This window comes from Limulus polyphemus, unplaced genomic scaffold, assembly GCF_000517525.1.
Source record: "Limulus polyphemus unplaced genomic scaffold, Limulus_polyphemus-2.1.2 Scaffold5866, whole genome shotgun sequence".
Lineage (NCBI taxonomy): Eukaryota > Metazoa > Arthropoda > Merostomata > Xiphosura > Limulidae > Limulus > Limulus polyphemus.
In genome coordinates, this window is record NW_013671476.1 from 10,917 (window position 1) to 33,239 (window position 22,323).

At 31.5% G+C, this 22,323-nt stretch overlaps 2 protein-coding genes across 3 annotated transcripts in view; one reads left to right on the forward strand and one right to left on the reverse strand.

Annotated features, from left to right (window-relative positions):
- Positions 1 to 6: 6 nt before the first annotated feature.
- Positions 7 to 12,188, reverse strand: LOC106473082 (BTB/POZ domain-containing adapter for CUL3-mediated RhoA degradation protein 1-like). 2 transcript variants are annotated; one of them, XM_013933760.2, is made up of 6 exons: positions 12,117 to 12,188; positions 10,954 to 11,167; positions 10,600 to 10,859; positions 9,516 to 9,568; positions 6,637 to 6,838; positions 7 to 3,304 (listed from the first exon to the last, which is right to left on the reverse strand). In XM_013933760.2, exons 2-6 carry the CDS (start codon positions 11,135 to 11,137, stop codon positions 3,089 to 3,091), a joined length of 915 nt encoding a protein of 304 aa, XP_013789214.1. In that variant the 5' UTR covers positions 11,138 to 11,167; positions 12,117 to 12,188; the 3' UTR covers positions 7 to 3,088. The 2 variants fall into 2 exon arrangements, with proteins under 2 accessions (XP_013789214.1, XP_013789217.1); XM_013933763.2 differs by lacking the exon at positions 12,117 to 12,188 and having other exon boundaries at positions 10,600 to 10,878; positions 10,954 to 11,039.
- Positions 12,189 to 18,793: 6,605 nt separating this feature from the next.
- LOC106473081 (coronin-1B-like) overlaps positions 18,794 to 22,323 on the forward strand; it is a gene marked incomplete at its 3' end in the record, with an annotated part of 27,540 nt that continues 24,010 nt past the window's right edge. Inside the window, exon 1 of the mRNA XM_013933758.2 lies at positions 18,794 to 19,205. The remainder of the gene's footprint in view (positions 19,206 to 22,323) is intronic.

A 22,323-nucleotide genomic window follows, 5' to 3' on the forward strand; every position in this document is an offset into this window, starting at 1 on the left:
GAAAGAGGTTTTTGTAAAAAAGTTTACAAATTACAAAAAAATTTACAGTTAACTTTGGGTGCCTATCACTTCAATCGAGCTCAAATACATTTAAACCATATTTTTCAAGCAGACATTTTGGCAATAACAAAAAAAATTGCTGCTTTGATTTTCTTAAAGCTAGACGCATTGCATTTACTTGTACATTCTAATGGAAAATTTCAGTCTTCAGCAGCCCATTAATTGAAAAATAATTATCATAAATAAAACTGGAATGATTTAAGTAAACAATTAATTTAAATAATACAATTCTTTACAGGCTGAATTACCACATTAAAATATAAGGTTTTATCAACCCATAAGATTTCCAGCTCTTCCTCATAACGCTAACATAAAAAAAAAAAAGTTTAAGAAATAGAAATCAACTGTGTTGGAAAATATAATTGTTATTTTTCAACTTCTTAATGCTGTAGGAAAATAATAATAATTATGACAAGCTACTAACTATATTACAATATTTAAAAACCCCTAACAAACTTACTGACATTAGTTTTGTCATCACCTATAACAAGAAATAAAAATAGACTTACCACTAGGTGGACTTTCTAGAAAACAAATATTATAAATGTATATTTTGGGCTTACATTAATTTTTTAGTATGAACATTAAAACAATATAAAACTTACTTATTTAAATAGTTGCTACTGCAGTTAATCAAATTTTTTATTGGTATACATTATTCTTTATTAAAATCAATGCTCTGCATGTGAATATAGTTATTAAGTTCCTTCAGCAAGGGTAAAATACAATTTGTAATACAATATCAAAAAATTTGATATGATAGAGTTGGATACGATCTATATTAGAAAAAATAAGGATGATTTTTAAAGTTTTTCTTCCAGTTTTATAAAAAAAAATTAGAATGACCAGAAAATTGAAAGTGATAATTTTTCTACAATAAACCCAACTGTCTAAATGTACAATTTAATAATAATGAAACTTAAGTACTTAAGTCTTCACTACGGGATGCAGACAAAATATCTCATCCCATTATTATTTGTTTTATTTTATGCGTTAATAAACTGGTTTCCTCTGGAAAAATCAGAAACATATTTTAATTATTCCTATTCATAAGACAATAATTTGAACAAATACTTCCCTACTTTACATAAAAGGGAAGGATTTTACCATATGATTAAGGTCTGAATCCACTGGATCTCCCTCCCAGCACTTCCAAACATGGTCTGAAATAGGACATTAACTACCCAAGATTTTTACTAAAATAACTTTCATCAATAAAGAAAGATTAATAAAATTAGTGACCATGTGTTTAATCTGTGGTCTTTGCAAAGTCAAGAAACTAATAAACAGTAACTGTTAAACTGTTTAATATCATTAACCAATAGCATATTCTATCTTATTTAGCTATAGATATTTTTTTACATTAAGATTTAACTAAACTGAATATTCCACAACAAAGACAAAAAAAGACTTTGAAAAAATAAACTAATGCAAAAAATCTTTATATACAACTGAGTTAACCTACAGTACATTATAATTCAGAAAGAAGCAATTATATGAAATTAAAAAAATTAATTACTTTATTTCTTACTTTCATAAAACATTTCTATGTATCTTTAATAAAGGGTACAGAAAGACAAAAATACTTAATTTGTAGTTAGATTTATCAGAGACAGAAATTATTCTGAAAGCACTTAGGTTATTGGGTTATAATTAAAGGTTTATTTTTCTGAAAGCAATCAGGTTATTAGGTTGTAGTTAAAAGGTTTAACAGTTATGGAAGTATTTCTGAAAGCACTCAGGTTACTGGGTTGTAGTTAGAGATTTATCAGAGAATCTTTCTTAAAGTAATCAGATTGATGGATTATAATTAAAGGTTTATCTTTCTTAAAGTGATCAGATTATTGGATTAGAATTAGAGATTTATCTTTCGGAAAATAATCAGATTATTCAGTTATAATTAAAGTTTTATGTTTCTGAAAATAATCAGATTCTTCAGATATAATTAAAGGTTTATCTTTCTTAAAGTAATCAGATTATTGGATTATAATTAGAGATTTATCTAACTGAAAATAATCAGATTATTCAGTAATAATTAAAGTTTCAACGTTTTGAAAACAATCAGGTTATTGGATCTTTTTATTACAAATGAAATTATAATTACTTGCACATGCGAGTAATATCTGAAAAAAATACTTATTTTTTAGTATTTTTATTAAGTGTATTTCATCTTGAATAAAAAATGGTAAATTGTCCCAGCAAAATGCTTCATCTGAAGTATTAAATGAAGCTTCAAGTTTACCTTTCAATCATTAATGGAAGAATAAATATATTTAAATTTTTTAATTTACTTAATGCTGACTGGACCATAAGTACACATAATTACAAATAAATAAAACAACCATGAACTACATAGAATGTTTTACAAGTAGTCTTATTGTAAGATTCTCAGGAGTCAATGATCATTTTATTTATTTATAATTACAGCTGGGTAAATAATTATACTGTAGTAAAGTTGAGGAATTATAAATACATTTTTATACAATACTCTTCCTGATACTGAAAAAATGAAAGCTGACAACAATGTGTAGCACTTAAAGATATGAAAATAAAACTAGAATTTTATATTTTAAATGTATATATAAAAAGTATCAGCATACTTTTAAGGCTAACAAGTGAAATTCAGCTTACACAAAAATTTCAAGTCTTTCTGTCAGTTATGACCAATTTAATACCAAGTTTCATTTAATTCACAAAGTAATACATTCATATTAGAATTTGTAAAATCCACTTCCATGACTTCAAAAGTTTATTAACATATAAATATTGTTTAAAAAAATCAATATAAATAATGTGGAACAAAATCTATCTCTGATGTACTTAATAGTCACATATGAGAGAGGGAGATATTTTCAATTCTTGCAAAAAAAAGAAAAGGCTTATGAATATTGAAACACAACTAAAATACAGAGGTGGATTTCGTTTTTTAAACCTTTCATTATTTTGCAAATAGTGGCATTATGCAATCAGAATATGAACCATTCAACAACCCTTCCATTATAACTAACTACTCTTTTCTCTATAATTTTCATGAAGTTTGTCGTGTACTGTACATTCTTCTTAGGTGACCTGACTCTCTCCCCTCTCTATTAGAAGGATGTTCATCCTCCTCTTCACTAGTCACTGTGGTCGAGACTGTCGGTGCTTTGAAACCAGTAGCCTGGTGAACTTCCTGGTCAGCTGGATTTTCTCGCAGCAGTAGGACACACACATCTGTGTAAATCCTGGACTGGTCAAACGTAACCTGGAATTCACAGATTTGTTTTGTTTTTTCTTAAACAGGAAGATTTCATTTACATATCAATATGGTAAGAATAAATTACAAACAATAGAAATTGTTCATATTTTGACATGCAGTCTAGTAATAAAAAAGGTTGCTTACATTTAAACTGATAAATGAAAAGATAGATAGATACTTATTTTACAGTTTTATTTTACACAAATCAGTTATAGTCTTAAGTAAGTAAAAAATTAACCAATCTGTGTAAGAAACAGCACTGTCTGTCAGTGTGCATATTGGACATAAAAACAAATTATCAGTACTCCTGGAATGGATTCCCTTTGATCTTAGTCTACATTACATGTTTTAAGTAACTTCAAGTTACAAGTTCAGTTTTAACTAATCAAAATATATAACTAAAATAGCTTTCTTAATGTTTCCATTTTTTTTCTGCCAATAAGAATAGATTATGACCTATTCACACATACATTTGCTTGCTTATCATGCCATAGTTGTTGATATGTTTTATCAAATGGTACCAAACATCCATCTGAAAATTAACGTAACTACAAAACAGAAATTTAACCATGCTCTTACAGAACTTGATCTCTTCAATGAAGCACTGTTTTAAGAGATTTTCTGTTATTTACCAGGTTAAAACGTTCTTTAAGATTTAAGTAAGTAACACTGTTTATGGTTGAAAACTCAGATGAATAAATAAAACCAACTGAAAAGTGGATCATAGCCTTTCTCAAATTTCAAACACTTGCACTTTAGTGATGTATAAAATGATGTTTAATGTCTAAACAATGTGTATAAACAGGTAAACTGTTTAATGTCTAAAGAGTGTGTAAAAATTGGTAAACTGTTAAATGTCTAAACTGCTTGTTAAAACAGGTAAACTGTTTAATGTCTAAACAATGTGTATAAACAGGTAAACTGTTTAATGTCTAAAGAGTGTGTAAAAATTGGTAAACTGTTAAATGTCTAAACAATGTGTATAAACAGGTAAACTGTTTAATGTCTAAAGAGTGTGTAAAAATTGGTAAACTGTTAAATGTGTAAACTGCTTGTTAAAACAGGTAAACTGTTTAATTTCAAACAATATGTAAAAAGAGGTAAACTGTTTAATGTCTAAAGAGTGTGTAAAAATAGGTAAACTGTTTAATATCTAAACAGTGTTTAAAAAGAGGTAAACTGTTAAATGTCTAAACTGCTTGTTAAAACAGGTAAACTGTTTAATGTCTAAACAATATGTCTACACAGGAAAACTGTTTAATGTCTAAATAGTGTGTAAAAACAGTAAACTGTTTAATGTCTAAACATTGTGTAAAACAGGTAAACTGTTTACTGTCTAAACAATGAGTAAAAACAGGTAGATGTTTAATGTCTAAACAGTGTGCATAAACATGAAAACTGTTTAATGTCTAAATAGTGTGTAAAAACAAGTCCACTGTTTAATGTCTAAACATTGTGTAAAACAGGTAAACTGTTTAATGTCTAAACAATGAGTAAAAACAGGTAAATGTTTAATGTCTAAACAGTGTGCATAAACAGGTAAACTGTTTAATGTCTAAATAATGTGTTAAAGCAGATAAGCTGTTTAATGTGTAACCAGTGTATAAACAGGTACTGTTTAATGTCTAAACTGCTTGTTAAAACAGGTAAATTGTTTAATGTTAAAACAATGTGTAAAAAGAGGTAAACTATTTAATGTCTAAACGATGTGTTAAAGCAGGTAAGCTGTTTAATGTGTAACCAGTGTATAAACAGGTACTGTTTTATGTCTAAACTGCTTGTTAAAACAAGTAAATTGTTTAATGTTAAAACAATGTGTAAAAAGAGGTAAACTATTTAATGTCTAAACGATGTGTTAAAGCAGGAAAGCTGTTTAATGTCTAAACGATGTGTTAAAGCAGGAAAGCTGTTTAATGTCTAACTGGTGTATATAAACAGGTAAACTGTTTAATGTCTAAACAATGTGTATAAACAGCTAAACTGTTTAATGTCTAAACAGTGTGTATAAACAGGTAAACTTTTAATTTGTAATTAGTAAAAAGGAGCATTAGTCATTAAAGTTCAAAACTACTGCACAATCTATTCCAAATAAAATTTTTCTTGCTTTTACCTCTCTAATTACTTCTACATTTATTACTTTATGCAATACCAAAAATTCAAACATTCATAACTATATTCACGTGTTTATCTTGTGCAACACAATGAAGTGATCACAAGGTTTTTGTCTATCAAACATCTTACTAAAGCAAACAGATGTTTTACGCGGCATTAGCCCTTACAGATATATACTTTGCAAGTCCTTCAAGTACGACATGCATGGCTCGTATTGTCTTTACAACAAACAAGTGTTCATGACATAAGAGTAGAATTTCTACTTATTTCACTCACAACGTTGATTGTAAATTTTAACTCTGAAAGCAAATGAAATATCATTGTTTTGTCCAAGAATTTCAGAGTCTTCCTACACAATTCAACATCCATGTTCAACTACAACAGATGTTTTGTTATTGCACAATATTGTATCAGTATGATGTTCTTTTGTTCTAATACATCTCCTCGGTGCACTTCAGCCCAAAGAAAATGTGTTGTATGAAGTATCACGCAGATATTCTTAATTACTGTGATCCCCTGGTCTAAACAACCTACATTCCTGTCATGTGAGATGACGATGATGATGAACTATTATGAGACTATTTCTTCTTTTTAATTTTTCACACTAATTAGCACGTTCTAAGGTGCACTGTTTGTTTTCAAGACAGTTTTGATGTTGTATCAGTGAAGTTTCTTTAACAGCTGCAAAACCTGTGACCAAAACACAATTACATGAAAGAAAAAAATTTGCTTTTACATTTTAATAAACATATATTACCCACTCTACGAGCCTACATCAAAACCCGAGTTTACATAAGCTACAGTGCTTAAATATAAGGAGAAAAATACGCAGCGAAGTCCTTTCGACCTTCCCCTGACCTCAAGATAACCTGTAAATTTGACCAAATGAATTATTTTGGGTAAAATCTGCAACAAATACATAAAAAATACAGCAAAACTTTGGTGTAACTTAGACAGATAAGTCAAAATAGATCAAGGTATAAGTACTGCATAACATAAAAAATACAGCAGAACTTTGGTGTAACTTAGACAGATAAGTCAAAATAGATCAAGGTATAAGTACTGCATAAAATATCATATCCATTTACCCACTAGCAGTTCCAACTGTATCTTACCTCTCTCAGGTTTTTTCATCGCTAAACTACGTGTGCATTTGTAGATTTTAGTTCAACTATGTTCGTTAATAATATCCTGAACTAATACATGTTGTTCAGCTAAATACTCACCTTCGTGTGCTTCTTCCCATTAGCATACACTACTGACGTACAACACAACTGGCTAGCCATCTTACCACCGTGTTCATAGAACGACCACTGACAGATTTCCCCACTGCCCAGCACATCTTTAACAAAGAGTGCCCATCTGCTGAATTTCAGTGAGAGTTCATCAAAAAACTCCAGATTCTTGAGAAGATTACCATCTGACATACTGGAAGATGAGAATTATAAGCGAACTTTCATGCTCAACAAATATAATTTATTAAGAATCCCTATTCTTTGAATTAAAATGTTTATGGTATCTCGTTTCTGTAAGTATCATACATTTGTGTTTTTAAAAAGCCAAAAATAAACTTATGTTTATGAAATTCCATTTATTCTCACTAAAAGTATTCCATTCTCATACCTGGTATTACTGCACTAAATAGGTTGTTTTGTTTCTTAAATGGTGAAATTAAAAACAAAAAAAAACAGACATATCTTGTAAAGGCCTAGAACAAGTTCAAGAAAGAAAATATTACATGCAAATTTGGAGAAATCTGAGAAAACCTGTATTTGATTTAAATGATATACTAGGAATTTCGCCACGTGTAAACCTTTTACTTATTACAAGTTTTCAGCCCATATTCCAGAGCCCTCGACAGACCACTACACAGTACAGTGAACTTGTCAAAGATTCTGGTTTAGTGATCCAAAGATTGTGCTGCATGAATTTTAATGTGGTCATACGTCATAGTGCATAATTCAATTATAAAGTAAACCACTTTACAAATTTTATGCAACAAAGTGTACCTCTATTTTTCTTCAAAAAAGTAATGAATACATAAACTGACCCTAATCTTCTGCTGAATATATTTACATACTAATCACACACAGACTTCACAGTTTACGGACGGTAAAGCATAACATGCAAAATTAGGACCAATTCCGTACGACCTGTAGAATGTTTATAAAGGCCCAAATTAAGGTTATGTCCTCAAACTTTTATAAAAGCAAAAATAATTAATAAAATGTCTTTGCTTTAGTTTCGTTAGAATAAACATTTTTATTAGATTTTTACAATGTATGGAAAATACAATAAAAATTTCCAAGAACATTTCATTTGAAAGGTTTTAAGTTATGATACACAGCGTAATCCAACTAGAGACATTGCACTGATTTCTTATGGAAGGACTATAATACACTAATGAAACAAATAAACATTACTGAAATAGAACACCTGGCTTGTAACAATGTCAGTTTTAAGCTTCCCCATGTCTTTCAGCAACTTCATTGCACTTCTCAACTCCGGTAAATGTTTCAGGATACCCTCTCCTCATGATCTCAGGAGTTATCTGCCTGCAGCAGTGAATAATTCTGTCTGTGAGTTCATTGACTGTCCAGGTTTTTTGACATCCACTCTGTTTTTAATGTAACCCTTCAGAAACAAGTCAGTGGGATTAAATCTGGTGAACGAGGAACACACTTCATTGGGCCATTTCTGCCTATGAAGCATGGAAACATGTCAGATAATCATTCATGGATCACCATCCTCCTGGAAATGAACCTCATGGTTAGGTATCCTAAGTTGAGATAGAATTGGAATAAAAAACTCCTGCAACAGTGTCAAGTATTCCTCACTACTGACAGTATCAGTTGGGAAAAAGAATGCCCCCCCCCACACACACACAAATGTTCACAAGACAATGCACACCACACGTTAATTTTGGGAGAGTCCCATGTATGCTCACACTCATGAACTTGTTACTGTGTTCCCATATCACAAAGTTACGTTTGCTGCCACAACCATACAGTTGAAATGTTGGCTCATCCGAAAAGAACAACGGTGACTCTATCTTTTCAAATCCTAATGTGGCAATAATATCTTGTGATGCTTGCACTCATTTTAAAAAATCTGTTCTTAAGTTAATGCAGAATCTGAATATTGTAAGCTCTCATGTTCAGATCATCATGACAGATCCAGGGCACAGTCCCATAGGATATGTACACTTCCAGAGTTGCTCATCTTTGGATGGATTTCTGGTGGCTGTTCAGCAGGACATCCTGTACTCAGAGCATACAGGATGTTCAGATTTACTAGATGCTGTTCAAACAGATCTGGTTTCACTGAATGTTTTATGTAATCTGTGAATAGTTTTACACTGAAGGGAAGAAACATCTAAATGTCTCTTGAAACAAACACTGCATGTATGCAACTGAACCATAAACTTCTATCCAAGTCCCCAAATTCTTCCTTTTCTCCAGCATTAAACAGGGAATCATCTTATCATATTTCATCTAAAAACAAAATGAAATATGGTTGTTCAAAAACTTTAGTGTATTATATTCTTCCCATAATAAATCAGTGAGGTATCTCTCGTTGGGTCACCCTGTATATTCTAGCTCCTTTATGAAGTTGTTAACATACGGATAAAACTGGACAATCTGGTCTCTCCAGGCTGTCCCTGCAAACCCACTTCCAAGTAAAAATTAAACATCCTTTGTTTTTGAGGAATTTATTATTTTTGCTTCTTAAACTCTCAAGGTGTGAGACTCCATTACTGCCATCATTTTCACACTTGTTTGTAAAGATACCTCTATATCAGACTTAGAAAAAAGTACAATTAAAAACAGGGATAGTTACTACTTGTTTGAGAAACTAGAATAATTCTCAAAAAGCCTAAACTAAGTTTTGTTATATGCTCTGCTCAACTCTAATAAACCTTTCGAGGACAACTTGAATTGAAAAGTACACTGTGCGTATTTACAAGTACAAAATACACATTTTAATGTGTGTGTTGGCGTGTAATAATCACGTGATACTATTTCTTATAGTACAAATGTACAAGTTCTCTTTTGAGCTTGTAATATTCAACTCTCTTTTTAACAACTATTTTTACTAGCCTTACCTTGTATAAGAATATTTGTTGTTATGTCTGTTGATCAGTAATTTAATGACAGGCTGAAAAGAAAAAAAAAGATTAGTTACCAGATATTCCATTTTAAGATCCAAATCCAGTAAATAGTCTATTAAAAAAAAAGCTACAATGATCGAAGTTTTGAGTTGCAGATCAAACAACACCTGATAAACTTTTAATATATATAAGAAAAGTGTTGATACTGTTTACGACAATTGCAATAACAAACGAGGAAAATTATTCAGTTTATAAGTCCCACATAAAACTCAACAAAGGGAATATATTCCCAGAAAATAAGTACAAATAAGCCTTTCTGAAACAGGTAGTTCACTATGACTTTCTGAATACATGCAAACATGTTCACAATCACATATTCAGAGTGTAGATCTACCATTATGGATGGTAACATAATTATTAGGCTTAAGGCTTCTTTTTTTTATTATTATTATTGTAAAACAATTTATTACCAATATTAACCAACTTTAACTTGACCTATTTGAATCATATAGGCTCAGATTTTAAGTATTCCCTACTCTACGGTGCTTTTCTCTTCTGTAGACATAAGCTATTAAATAATCAGTTTCGTGTGGAATATATCACACCTTTCAGAAACAGATTATATCAGAACCCTGCTCTTAAACCTACTTAATCTACTCTTTCTTCTATTACAATCAGTTTGGGGTTATCCAGAGCCTTTCCATATTGCTGGACAACAAAAAATGTAATAAGAGTTCTAAATTGGAAAGTATTAATTTTATCTCTGCACCTAATTAATATCTAACAGCACAGAAACTTAAGAGATAAAAAAGAAGGTTAGAGAAAGAAACTTTGAACTACTAATGAGCTATGAGTTTAGCTCAAATCTTTAAAGGCTCAGATGCAAACAATTCTGAAGTGACTCAACAAATAATAACTTTCTCAATAACCCACCCCCAAGCACTGACACTTAATGTTTATTTTTGTAACAGTCAATGATCCCAAAAAAATGCAAGATGAGAAGATTAGATGAAAGAAGACTAATGGGAGTTTTATATATTAATTGGTAATGAGTTTTAAATCTCAACAGTCTCAATACCTTTGTGGATTGAGTGACAAGCTGTTGCTCTTCTCTGGTGGATGTTATCAGGGGAATCCTACAAGTAGATTCTTCGACCAATGCTTGCCTCTGCAGTGCTAGCTCACACTGTTCAATCAGTCCTGGCAGGTGATAATACCTGGCTTCAGCCAACAACTCTGACACCTCCTGTAGACTTTCCGGTAAAGAAACAGACCCATCTTGCAAGAATGCTAACACTGTTCCAAAATGTTTGCCACATCTGTCAATCATCACCCATCCTGAAGCACAAGATACAAACTGAGAAAGTAATTCATTGAAAAAAACACCTCTTAACAGAACAGTATGTTACATTGAGAACTAATCCACACTTACCTTGAGGATCTGTGAAAACATCCCCCTCCTCGCTGAACATGTCACGTAATAAACATGCACGTTTGGTGAGCGTACTCCTTGTTGTGTAGAAGGGAGATCCTCCAACATTCAGTTTCACATACTTAACTGGACTGTCTTTTTCTTTTTTGGAAGCTTTCTGGTCTTCTGTCATTTCTCCATCCATGTGATATAAAATTCATAAATAAAAGGACTTCTGAAAACAATAACAACTATTATTTTATTAAATTTTAAAATACAGCATAACTAATAAAATGTTTCCTTAACATACAATTCACTGTTTTGATAACATCATAATACAGAAGCTTATGTTATGAAAGTATGGAATGAAACGTTTTCCGATATATGGATAAAAACTATTAAAAGTTTTATCAACACTGATACATATCAATGTTTTTGTTTTAATTGTTCATATACAACTCTAATCTGCAGACTGTATGAAACTTGTATTATATTCTGGCTAGATGGTGCATTAATGCTATTTAACAATGCAAGAAGAATGGAGCAACTTACAGTTTAAGATCAGCTACGATACTAATGAAACTTTGTTAATACAGTAAAAGTTGTTGTCCAATAAATCAAGCAAACTTATTGTATGTTTCAACTAGAGCATTATATTAAATTGAATACTGTCACATTGTGTTTACTAGTCACATACTTTCATATGTTGTGTAGGGAAAACCGATTATGTATTTTCTAAAGTTTATATGTTTATTATACCTCAGTTCCTGTCATTATTAATATTATATCGTAACACTTAAATTAAAACCTACAATTTACAAATACGTACTCAATTGCTTATTTTACTTTATAATTTGTATTTTGATATAAATCATTCGTGCGTATCACGAGTGCTGTAACAGTGCAAGAATTCGATATCACGCCACTTCCAATCTCTGGACTTACCCGTACTAAGTAATACTACTAATAGCAAAAATTTTAGTTTTTACTGAGTACGTACTGTTAGTAGTATTACTGTTTAGTGTTATATTAACTTATTATACTTCTGATATTTTTTATAATTAATCACCATCTAGTTACCAAGAAATATTAAGAAATTGTATATGAAACTTTAACGTTTTAACGAATATATTTTGTCAATACGGTCACTATACTTACAAATATAACATAACAATTTTACTTACTTCACAAATTTCATGTAAAAGCAAAATGTTTGTCACACCCCAACACCAGGAAAACAAAATATGGATGTCAATGTGAATGTGGTGCCATCTGGCAATGATAAAATAATAATATATTATGATGATGATGATTAAAATGGAAACATGTATTTTTATTTCAAGTAAACCTTCGTATCACAGAAACAAAGAAACGAGATTATCTGGAAAAATTCCTGACAACAAAGTTAACAGTTTTCAATGCACTCAGAAATTAGTTTTGTGGTTTCTTTAGTTTCATCATTGGCCATGCATATGAATAATGTTTTCTTGTTTTTTCATTTTAAATAAATATAACGTTAAGATAACAGTGTAAATATATATATAACTTTCTTTATATATATACATATATATAGTTCTTTATATATATACATATATATAGTGTGCCAAGATAATCTTTTATGGAAAGAAAAGATTATTAAATTAAATATTTTGATGTCTGTTCTTCTTAGAACTGTGTACTACCCAAAGAATGTAATTCAAAAGTTCCCCGAACACATTTAAGTCTGTTTCAGATCATTTCTTTTTCAAACTTAAAAAATATACATAGCTATTTAATTTAATTTTTAAAACCGTTTTTCAAGACATCAACATGATTACAAAACAACCAATAATCTTTGCGGTTTATATAAACTATTTTATCAACTTAGGTTTTTACCTCGTTTACTTTACTGCCAAGGCCCCTGTTAACTACAAAACAAAACCAATGTAATGTACCCAAAAATGGGTCAAAACTTTTCTAGTTTAAGGCTTCCCTTTTTTCTTCTACAGAGTTACTGGTCGTCACATCATACCGATTTATTATTTCCTAAAGAGAAGTTGTATGCAGAAATGGCAGAAAAAAAAATACACAATGCTGCCAAAGTATATCTAGGCCAACAATTCAATCACTTCCGTGTTATTTCTTGAAATTTGTTTACAGAAGTATTCGGAACTCTGTTACAAGATAAAGCTTTTTTTTTTAATATAAAAGAGAGCTAATACCCTACAATGTATCAATTATTATTGTCGTAACAGAAATTTCTATAATGGTTTTTAAACTTATTATCATAACTGTTTAATAAATACTTTATGGTTAATATCAGACGGAGGATTAATCACACTTTATAAGAACGATGTTTTAAAGATTCGTATTGAACTTGGACCTATTCAAATTTCATGCACCCATCGTGCTCCTTCTGATGGCCAGGATTCCGCATTATTACTCAACACTGCAATTTCCATTATAACAGTTGGCTTTTGCAAAGGATGGCAAGTCAATATCAGGCTATACATCTTGATAAACCTTTTACATGACCTCTTATGTACACATGCACGTTTAAGCAAATCAGATGCTAAAAATCAGCAAGTAGTATACAAGTCAACCGTTTGTTTGTTTGTTGAATTTCGCCCAAAACTACTCAAGGGCTATCTGCGCTAGCTGTCTCTAATTTATAAGTGATAGGCAAAAAAAAGGAAGGCAGCTAATGAACACTACCCACCGCCAACTCTTGGGTTACTCTAATCGAATAGTAAGATTCACCATCACATTATTTTATTACAATGCTTTATTGTGTCGGAGTTTGAATTTCAAATTACACGAGAAAGATGTGGCAATCATAAAGCTCCCCTTAAACTTGGTGAGTTGTCTGTACCGTTTGAGAAAGTCCTTATCACCTCGTGGATTGTAGTAAACCGCCTGTTTCTTGCTGCAGTTGTTCATGTACACCCAAGCCTCATCCATTGTTGTAACAAAATACTATTTCTCCTTTGCAAAGTGTTATATCTTATTCACGGTTGATTAAGATTTGTGTAACTTGTTAGCAATAACTTTCTGAGTAAAGGGTGATATTCCTGGGCAACCATCCTGTGAACTTTGAAAACAGTAAAGGAAATCGTGAGTGTGGTGGGATTCTGTTTCGGTAATTTTACATGTTCATATGACTGGGATGATATATCCTTGTATATGCTATTCACTATGCTATAGGCAGTTGTTTTCGAAATCGGTTTTCCCCGGGTTTTATACCTCCTTGTTTTGTTGTTGCTATATGAATAGTATTCCTCCTGAAAGAGCTCTAATAGATATATTCACTCATATGTTTCCTATTGGCGGCATTGTACCGTCGAATGGGCAGGAATTCATTGAGAACTTAATATAAAGATGCTTAACCTGTTTTTCTCTCATGGCACTACGTTTCGTACCTGCAGCAGTATAACATTGCATTACTTAAGCAAATCGTTTTTATTATTTGTTTGTTTGTTTTTAATTATGCACAAAGCTACACAAGGGCTATCTGTGCTCTGCCCACCACGGGTATCGAAACCCGGATTCTAGCGTTGTAAGTCCGCAGACATACCGCTGTGACACTGGGGGGCGAATCGTTTTTATAAAGCTCGATCACTCAACCATTTATTTTATCTGAGTAACTGTAAAAGATGTTTGGGTATCAATGATCTTATGAATATTCTATGTTATTTTTAGTTCAGAGTTTCGCCTTTTGACAACTTACTCTATCCCGAAATAAGTTTCAACTACGAGCGTTTTAATGCTTTAATATAAACGTATATTTTAAAAATTCGCAAAGACGTTAGTTCGAATGAGAAGTGTATGTTGGTACACTGAAAAAAAAAATATTTTGATAACATACTTTCCTCCCTAAGACATATGCCCAGTAACGGTCAGCTTCAAACTGTCTTTGTTAACCTGAAGATGACCTAAGAAGGTCGAAACGTTGTTCTTGTGCTTTATTTTAAAGTTTTTAATACCCATACCAGCCGTCTCTACTATAAATTTATACTTGAGTAATATAATGTTTAACATTGAACCAATCTATGATTAGAAACATTCAAACTCTTTATTATTCATACTAAGTTCATTATTACTATCATTTTCTAGAAAAATTCTTTCTTAAGAGTTTTCTGCAGAATTTGTTTCTTATTTTGTCCACTTCTTTCTTTGTTCTCAGAGCAAAGCCATATAGGGTTATCTGCTGTGTCCACTGCGGTTAATCGAACCTCGTATTTTAGAGTTGTAAGTTCGTATACTTACCGCTGTCCTTCCGGGAGGGACAATGCCCACTTCAATCTTCTTTAAATAAGTATCTCAAAAGATAGGTAGGCTGGTGGTTCTCTCTATTTTCTGGAGTTCTTAACAAAATTTCCATCTTATATCCAATTTTTATTTCTATTCCGTTAATTAAAATCACACAAATTATACCTGAATGGTTCCTGGTTTATATTTTAAATATTTCAAGTTTTCCGTCAGATTTACAAAACAATTACTATATATTATTATGTTTAAATAAAACTCAGTGATTCTGGATTCTCGTAAACAATTCTAATAACTGAGGCTTTCCTTAACCGTTTGGAGAATCCAAATTTTCTAGAAGTGAAATCTAAACATCCCGAAAAGTAACGTACTGTCCGGGTTTAAACTACGAATATAAAATGCATTTTTAGAAACCAAAACAATATATAAAGCCGATTTTTCAAATTATAACGTTAATGTTGTACATATGAGATAAAATAATTCAGAAAAGTTTAGCAGTTGAAGGGAAAGCAAAAAAAAAATAACTTCTCGATCTTCAATCACGTGCCCAGTACAATAAGAAACTAAAGAAATATATCGAAAAACAGTTAAAGGAGGTAACTGATTAACATTCCAGCTTAACATCTTGAACCCTGCCCTCCTAAAGTCGAAATTTAAACCTTGACTTAATTCATATGAAATTCTGCTTGTTCTGCCACTGACTGTAGCATATGATAAATTGAAGATAACGAAAGTGATTGTTTCTCGTGGTAAACAGGGTAATGCCTTGGGGTCTATAACACCCCTGTTGACCTGAGAAAGGCCCTCAGTCGCGTGGGCCTGGAGAGAATGTTTGTGTATATTACTATGTTTTCTTTATTTTCGATAGTTTTTATTTTGAGATTGAGATTTGCTAAGATACATATGAGATTTTCTGATGAGGTATGGAATGTATAGTTGGTTTTTAAATAGATTTTTGTTCTTTTTGAATGAAGACTTGTAGTGTTAAAAATTAACCTTCAGCTTTAACGTTCTATTTACCTTTTTTATTTTATTTATATCCACTTTTTCGTTAACAGTTTAACTGCAAAGCTGAAGTGTTGAGAGTTCTTTGTTTTAAAATATTGTAGATCAGTGCTTTATTTTAAATCAGTCGGTTCCTCTGTTTTAGTCAGCAGAAGGTAAAATGTTACTGTTTCAAGGTAATAATACAGTTTGGAGAATTTATAGTGATAGGGTAAAACGGGCAACAAACACAACCAGATATTAACACCATTAGTTCTGATAGTGTTTTTCTTAATGTTTCAAATACATGATATATTAATTTAGCGAAAACAAACAACAAGTATAATATTGTTACGCCTCCGTTCGTTAGTTAATTTTCCGTAAAATATTCTTTCTGATGAAACTTTAGCGACACAAGTCCTTTCTTAAATAAAACTGGTTTATTCTTTTTGAATACAACTTTGCAATACACTTAATTTCCACAGTCGCGCTATAATTCACAACGAACGTCTCACGTGCTCGACTCAACAATACTCTCTCTCTTTCTGTCCGCAGTTTAATTACACAGCATTACATTGTTGCCGTCACGTCTTGACCGTCTTATATATACAAGACTACCGCATATCTAGTAGGCTCTCGAGCATTCAGGAAGGGACGTAACGTTCGAGAAGTCCATGACGTGTTACTAACGTCACATGATCTCCGCTGTCGTAACAATATGGTTAGTAATAATAAAAGTCATCTGCACATTTACCACCAAGCCATCGGGGAATTTTTGCTACCACTTATGGATAGGCTTTTTTTTTTCATTGATATAAGGAGTAAAATAACGAAGAAGGTCTTTGAGTGATAGTAAAGCAGTCTCCTGATTAGTTAAAATAAGAGTCTTCTTCTGCAAAGAATAGAACTACCGGAAAAGTTTTAGCAATGCACCATCCGTCTATATGATGAGTTGATTTGCTCTTCTTTTTTTTTTTAGCTAAAAGCTACATATTGGGCAATCTGCGCTTTGTCCATCACAGGAATCAAAACTCAGATTTTAGCATTGAACTTCAGGAACTTACCGTTGAGTCATCACGAGATTTTATATAATGAGCATATGTAATTTGATGTCATATAATACAATACAGTCTAATGAATACAAAATTAATGTATGTTGAAATGTGAATATACTCTGTGTGTGCATGATTTTTTTTTTCAATAGTTAATTTCTTCCTCGGAATAAACTCCTGTACCATTGTGAATTAATTAAAGCGTGTCTTAATGCAGTAATATGAAATTCAATCCATGTAATAAATTATAATTACACAGCGAAAATCAAGACATAGGGAACATTACTATTTTGTATAGTTCACGTACACAACATTTCAAATTTGCAAAACGCACCCTGCTGCCCCCTAGTGACACAGAAGTAAATCTGAGGGCTTACAACGCTATAAATTGGGTTTCGATACCCATGGTGAGAAGAGCACAGATAGCCCATTGTGCAGCTTTGTGCTCATCAAGAATGGATAAATTAGGATTTTGAAAGAGGTAAAACTATTGTGTGTGTGTGTGTGTATGATCCACTTTGTAATAGGAGAGTGGTACAACAGAGAATATACACTCTCTGATTGGCACATTTTTCTTCCAATCAGAAGACCAGGAACGCTGATGGATTGATTACTCAAGAGGCGGAGTGTCGTTCCGTCCCAATTTAACCATAACAAATAAAATAAATCCAATTTATTACAAACGCTGATTTGTAACGAACATTTTCCAAAGTTCCAACCACACGCAAAAAAGTGACGTACAATAAAAAAACTGTTATATTGTACGACCATTAACACAATATGAATTGAATAGAAGTATGTCTTTCTCCTCTGAAATATGAGTTTTAAGCTGGTTAAAATTTTTTTACGTGATACTTAACGATACTCCTCCCCCCTCGTAACATTCAGTAACGCTCAGGATAGCTCTCTCCCTCCCACCCAAGGGTTAAGTTATATTTGAACGCCTCCTTAGTGATTTGCATTTATATGGAATCTGACATCAAAATAATTGTTATAGAACTCATTAACTGGTTGGATAGTCAAAGTGTGGTTTTAGTTGACGCACACCTAGTTGTAGAGGTAGCTTTAATCTAAAGAAAATATAAACATATCTTAAGATTTTTATATAAAAGAATATCTCCAAACTGCTGTTATGTTAAGGTTATTAATTATTGCTCTGACAAGGATGTAACTGACAGAGAAAATTACTTTACTGACACAGAATGTTCCATTTGTAAGTAAATTAATATGTGGAGTTAGTAAGTGAAAAAACAAGCTCATTGTGTTGATGGGGGAGGGGGGGGAGGTCTTATCTCGAAAACCGTAACGTTGTTCCACTTAAGAAACACGACAGAACTGTTCATTACAGATTTCAACCGTACATTTTAGCATTTAATATAAATATATATTGCGTTAGGTATATATAAAGAACAAGAGGATGTATACTTGTCAAGACTGATAAAATCACGCCTATTTTTGAGTTACTCCTATAATTGCATAAGAGAACGGAACCCCGTCGTTCATGCCACCACGTTTCTACTTTTCTCCCACTCTTGAATTTTCCAGCCGTGTACCTTGCGCCACCTATCTACTGCTTTGGGTTTACTTACTTTCGACTAACGTGTTTGATGATGAGGATTTTAGAGGAAATATTTTAGTAAAACAAGTATATAAGCTTTGTGCTAGAGTGTGTAAATAAATGAAACATACTGTCATTAACTTAGGTGTAAAATTGAAAGAATCACCGTAAAACGCCATCGGTAGCAAATATGTCACACCATACATGGCAAGATATGCAGGCGTGTTTGACGGAACAGAAATCTCAACGCACGCGCAATAACGATTTGGTAGCTTCGGTTGTTTTGTCAGCTAATGTTAGCTAGATAGTATGAATAAATGGGGATTTTAGGGATAAAAGTTGTTCTATAACCATCTACTGTGTTTCTTTTTCGTTGTAACTTATACGGAATACAGAATAAACCGATTTAACAACTATACTGTGTTTAATAAAAGGTAAGTTTTCTTAAACTGAGTAAATTTATGAAAAACTGTAAATTTTATGTAATTCTTACCGATACTACTAACTTAAGTTAATAGTAATACTACTAATAATAGTGAAACCAGCTCTGCCTTTCGTTCTCGATGTAATGCCAGAGAGTCATCTTGCAAGTTTAAAAAGTTTGTTTTACTCCACTGAAAGTGAGACTAATAAACTTTAAATAAGTTTTGTCAAATCAATCTTACAACGGAAGTTTGGGCTATTCGAAAGCTAATAATTTATCAACGATTTTAATTTAATGCTGGAAGAATATTTTTGGTACTTTTGTACTTAACAGATATAATTTATTAAGTTTTAATTTAGAAAAATGCATCTCCTTCTGAGTGAAGTTTTAATGTCACTATTAGTATTACCTTTTGTTTAAAAAGACACTTTGCAAGTCTATAATGTAATAATGATATACTAATAGCTCTCCTCAAGATTAAAGTGATATTAAAGCTAGTACTTTTTGTACATCTTAACTAATAAAGAAAATTTTCATTTAGAGCTTCTTATATTAAATTAGACCATCAGATGCTAATTAAATATATTTTTAGTGTTAAAACGTCTGTTGTGTGAATGTATTTTTTTTTTGGATCTTTTAGACAGATTGAAATTGAAAATAGTAAATGCACAAATTCAACATCTAGTCAATAATTTTTTTAAATCTAATAAACTGTAACTGAACAAAATGTGTGAAAAATTCAACTAATACACAAAAGGAAATGATAATGAGAGTTTAATAATATGTAAAGTTACAAAATTAACTGATGATACTGAGATGCTAAGAAGAGCTGATTCTGGATGTAGATGTATTAAATGACAAATCTTGGCCTAAAACTTTATTAAAATGGCTAAAAAGGGATAAAAGAATGAGGTTTAAAAATAAGTTATACAGTGTTTTGCCAAGTTTGCTTGGCAGCATCAGTGAACTTAAGTCTTTAAGAAATGTTGTGTAACTTAAATTTTTTAAACTGTTCTTTTATCCATCTTAATAAAGCTTTAACAGCTCACTTTTTAGAAAAATCTCCTATTATTCAAAAGGACCTTAACAGTTTTAGACCATGGAAAATGAGTTTTAACTTAATAATTAAGTATGAAGTTATACATTTTGTGTGAAAATAACTTGCTCCTTGTGTAAGAGAAACATTAGTGTTGTGAATTTAGATGTAATTATTTATAAACCTCTAAAGGCTTTTGAATGTTTAGATATAAAAAGAGCAAACAAGTTATTGGTTTTATTTATAAGAATATTGAGCTTAAGAACAATAATGTATTGTATATTCCTGTATAAAACTTTGATTAAGACTCATCTGAAGCATTAGGTTTTTTTTTTACTACCTAGAAGATGTTGGAACCATGTTGTTTCAAGGGCATTTTAGGCAGTATAGACATGGTAATGTTTTGGCTTTAGTGGAGCAATAATATATTTTTAAACATGTGGAAGTGTTTACTTAATAATATAGTTTTTATTTTGTTTTAAATGTTTATTGAATATTTACATGGATGTGGAAAAGCTATGTTTAATTTACTTTTGATGTTTCTTTGCTGTTGTTGTTGTGATAGATAATGGGTGATTTATGGGGTCAAAGTTCATTGTTGTAGTAGATGATCAGTTGTGTGAATTGTAAAGTAAAAACATAATTCACTGTGAGTACTAAGGTTGATTATATCATTGAGAAAAAAAAATAAAGTTTTTTTTTTTTACTAATTTTGTATTTGGACAAATTGCATGTTATTAAAACTGCCTTTGGATCCTATTCTAAATTTTAATGAGATTGCCTCCTACCCTTCTTGCCTTGCAATTACTATAATTAAAGGCCATTTGAGAAATTATTTCCATGAATGGCATCATATCTGGGTTTTGCAATGTCTCCAACAGTTAATAAGCCTTCAGAAGCCATTGTAGAAATAGAACATGTTTGTGTAACTTCTTCAATCACAAAGAATAAATAGAAGTCATCATCACTTGAGAAATCATGAAATGAATTAAAGCTTTTGAAACAAAAGCCAAAAATAAGAAAACCAAAGTTTTACTAACAAATTCAAATCTCATCAAATTGAACTAAAATGAGAAATTTTGTACATCTGTCAAATGAAATGCCAAAGAATAGAATAAAGATATCACGAGTGCAACTGTATAGGGGAAGTTAATACACATGGAGGTTGTGTTGCCCACCTACTGGTAGAGAGCTATTGTCACGTGATGACTTCATCATGCACCAATTCAGTTCATGCTAAACACATGAATTTAGGTGGAAGTTAGAACCAGGCTAGTGGTATGCAAGTGTCATAGGCAGACATGCAAGATAAATAGTATTTCATTGTATGGAGATGAGTTGTCTTGGAAACCCCAATTTTGATAAATTGATTATTTTTGTAAGAGTTGGTTTAACCATAATTTTGATTCACTGTTGTAATAATCAGAAAACAGTCCACATACAGTAACTCTCCTTCATGTGTCTTAAATCAGAAAATAGTCCATATGTAACAGCTATCATTTGTGTGTCTCAACTGAGAAAAAAGTCCACATGTAGTAGCTCACGTTCATATGTCTTAAATCAGAAAACCATCTACATGCAGTAACTGTACTTTGTCTTAAATCTGAAAACAGTCTACATGTAGGAACTATCCTTTGTGTGTGTTAAGTCTGAAAACAGTCCAGATGTAGAAGATATCCTTCATATGTCTTAAATCAGAAAACACTTCACATTCAGTAGCTCTCATTCATACATCTTAAATCAGATAACAGTCCACAAGTAGTAACTATCCTTTGTGTGTCTTAAATGAGAAAACAGTCTACACATAGTAGCTCTCCTTCATGTAAATTAAGTCAGAAAATAGTCCACACATAGTAACTATCCTTTGTGTCTTAAATCAGAAAACAGTCTACACATAGTAGCTCTCCTTCATGTAAATTAAGTCAGAAAATAGTCCACACATAGTAACTATCCTTTGTGTCTTAAATCAGAAAACAGTCTACACATAGTAGCTCTCCTTCATGTAAGTTAAGTCAGAAAACAGTCCACACATAGTAACTATCCTTTGTGTCTTAAATCAGAAAACAGTCTACACATAGTAGCTCTCCTTCAT

Excerpts from the sequence above, each read along its gene's own strand:
- LOC106473082 (XM_013933760.2), bottom strand. The coding sequence starts at position 11,137 with ATGGATGGAGAAATGACAGAAGACCAGAAAGCTTCCAAAAAAGAAAAA. Across the intron at positions 10,860-10,953 it reads TGTTTTCACAGATCCTCAAG|GATGGGTGATGATTGACAGA; the intron begins GTAAGTGTGGAT and ends CTTGTGCTTCAG. Across the intron at positions 3,305-6,636 it reads ATGGGAAGAAGCACACGAAG|GTTACGTTTGACCAGTCCAG; the intron begins GTGAGTATTTAG and ends TGTGAATTCCAG.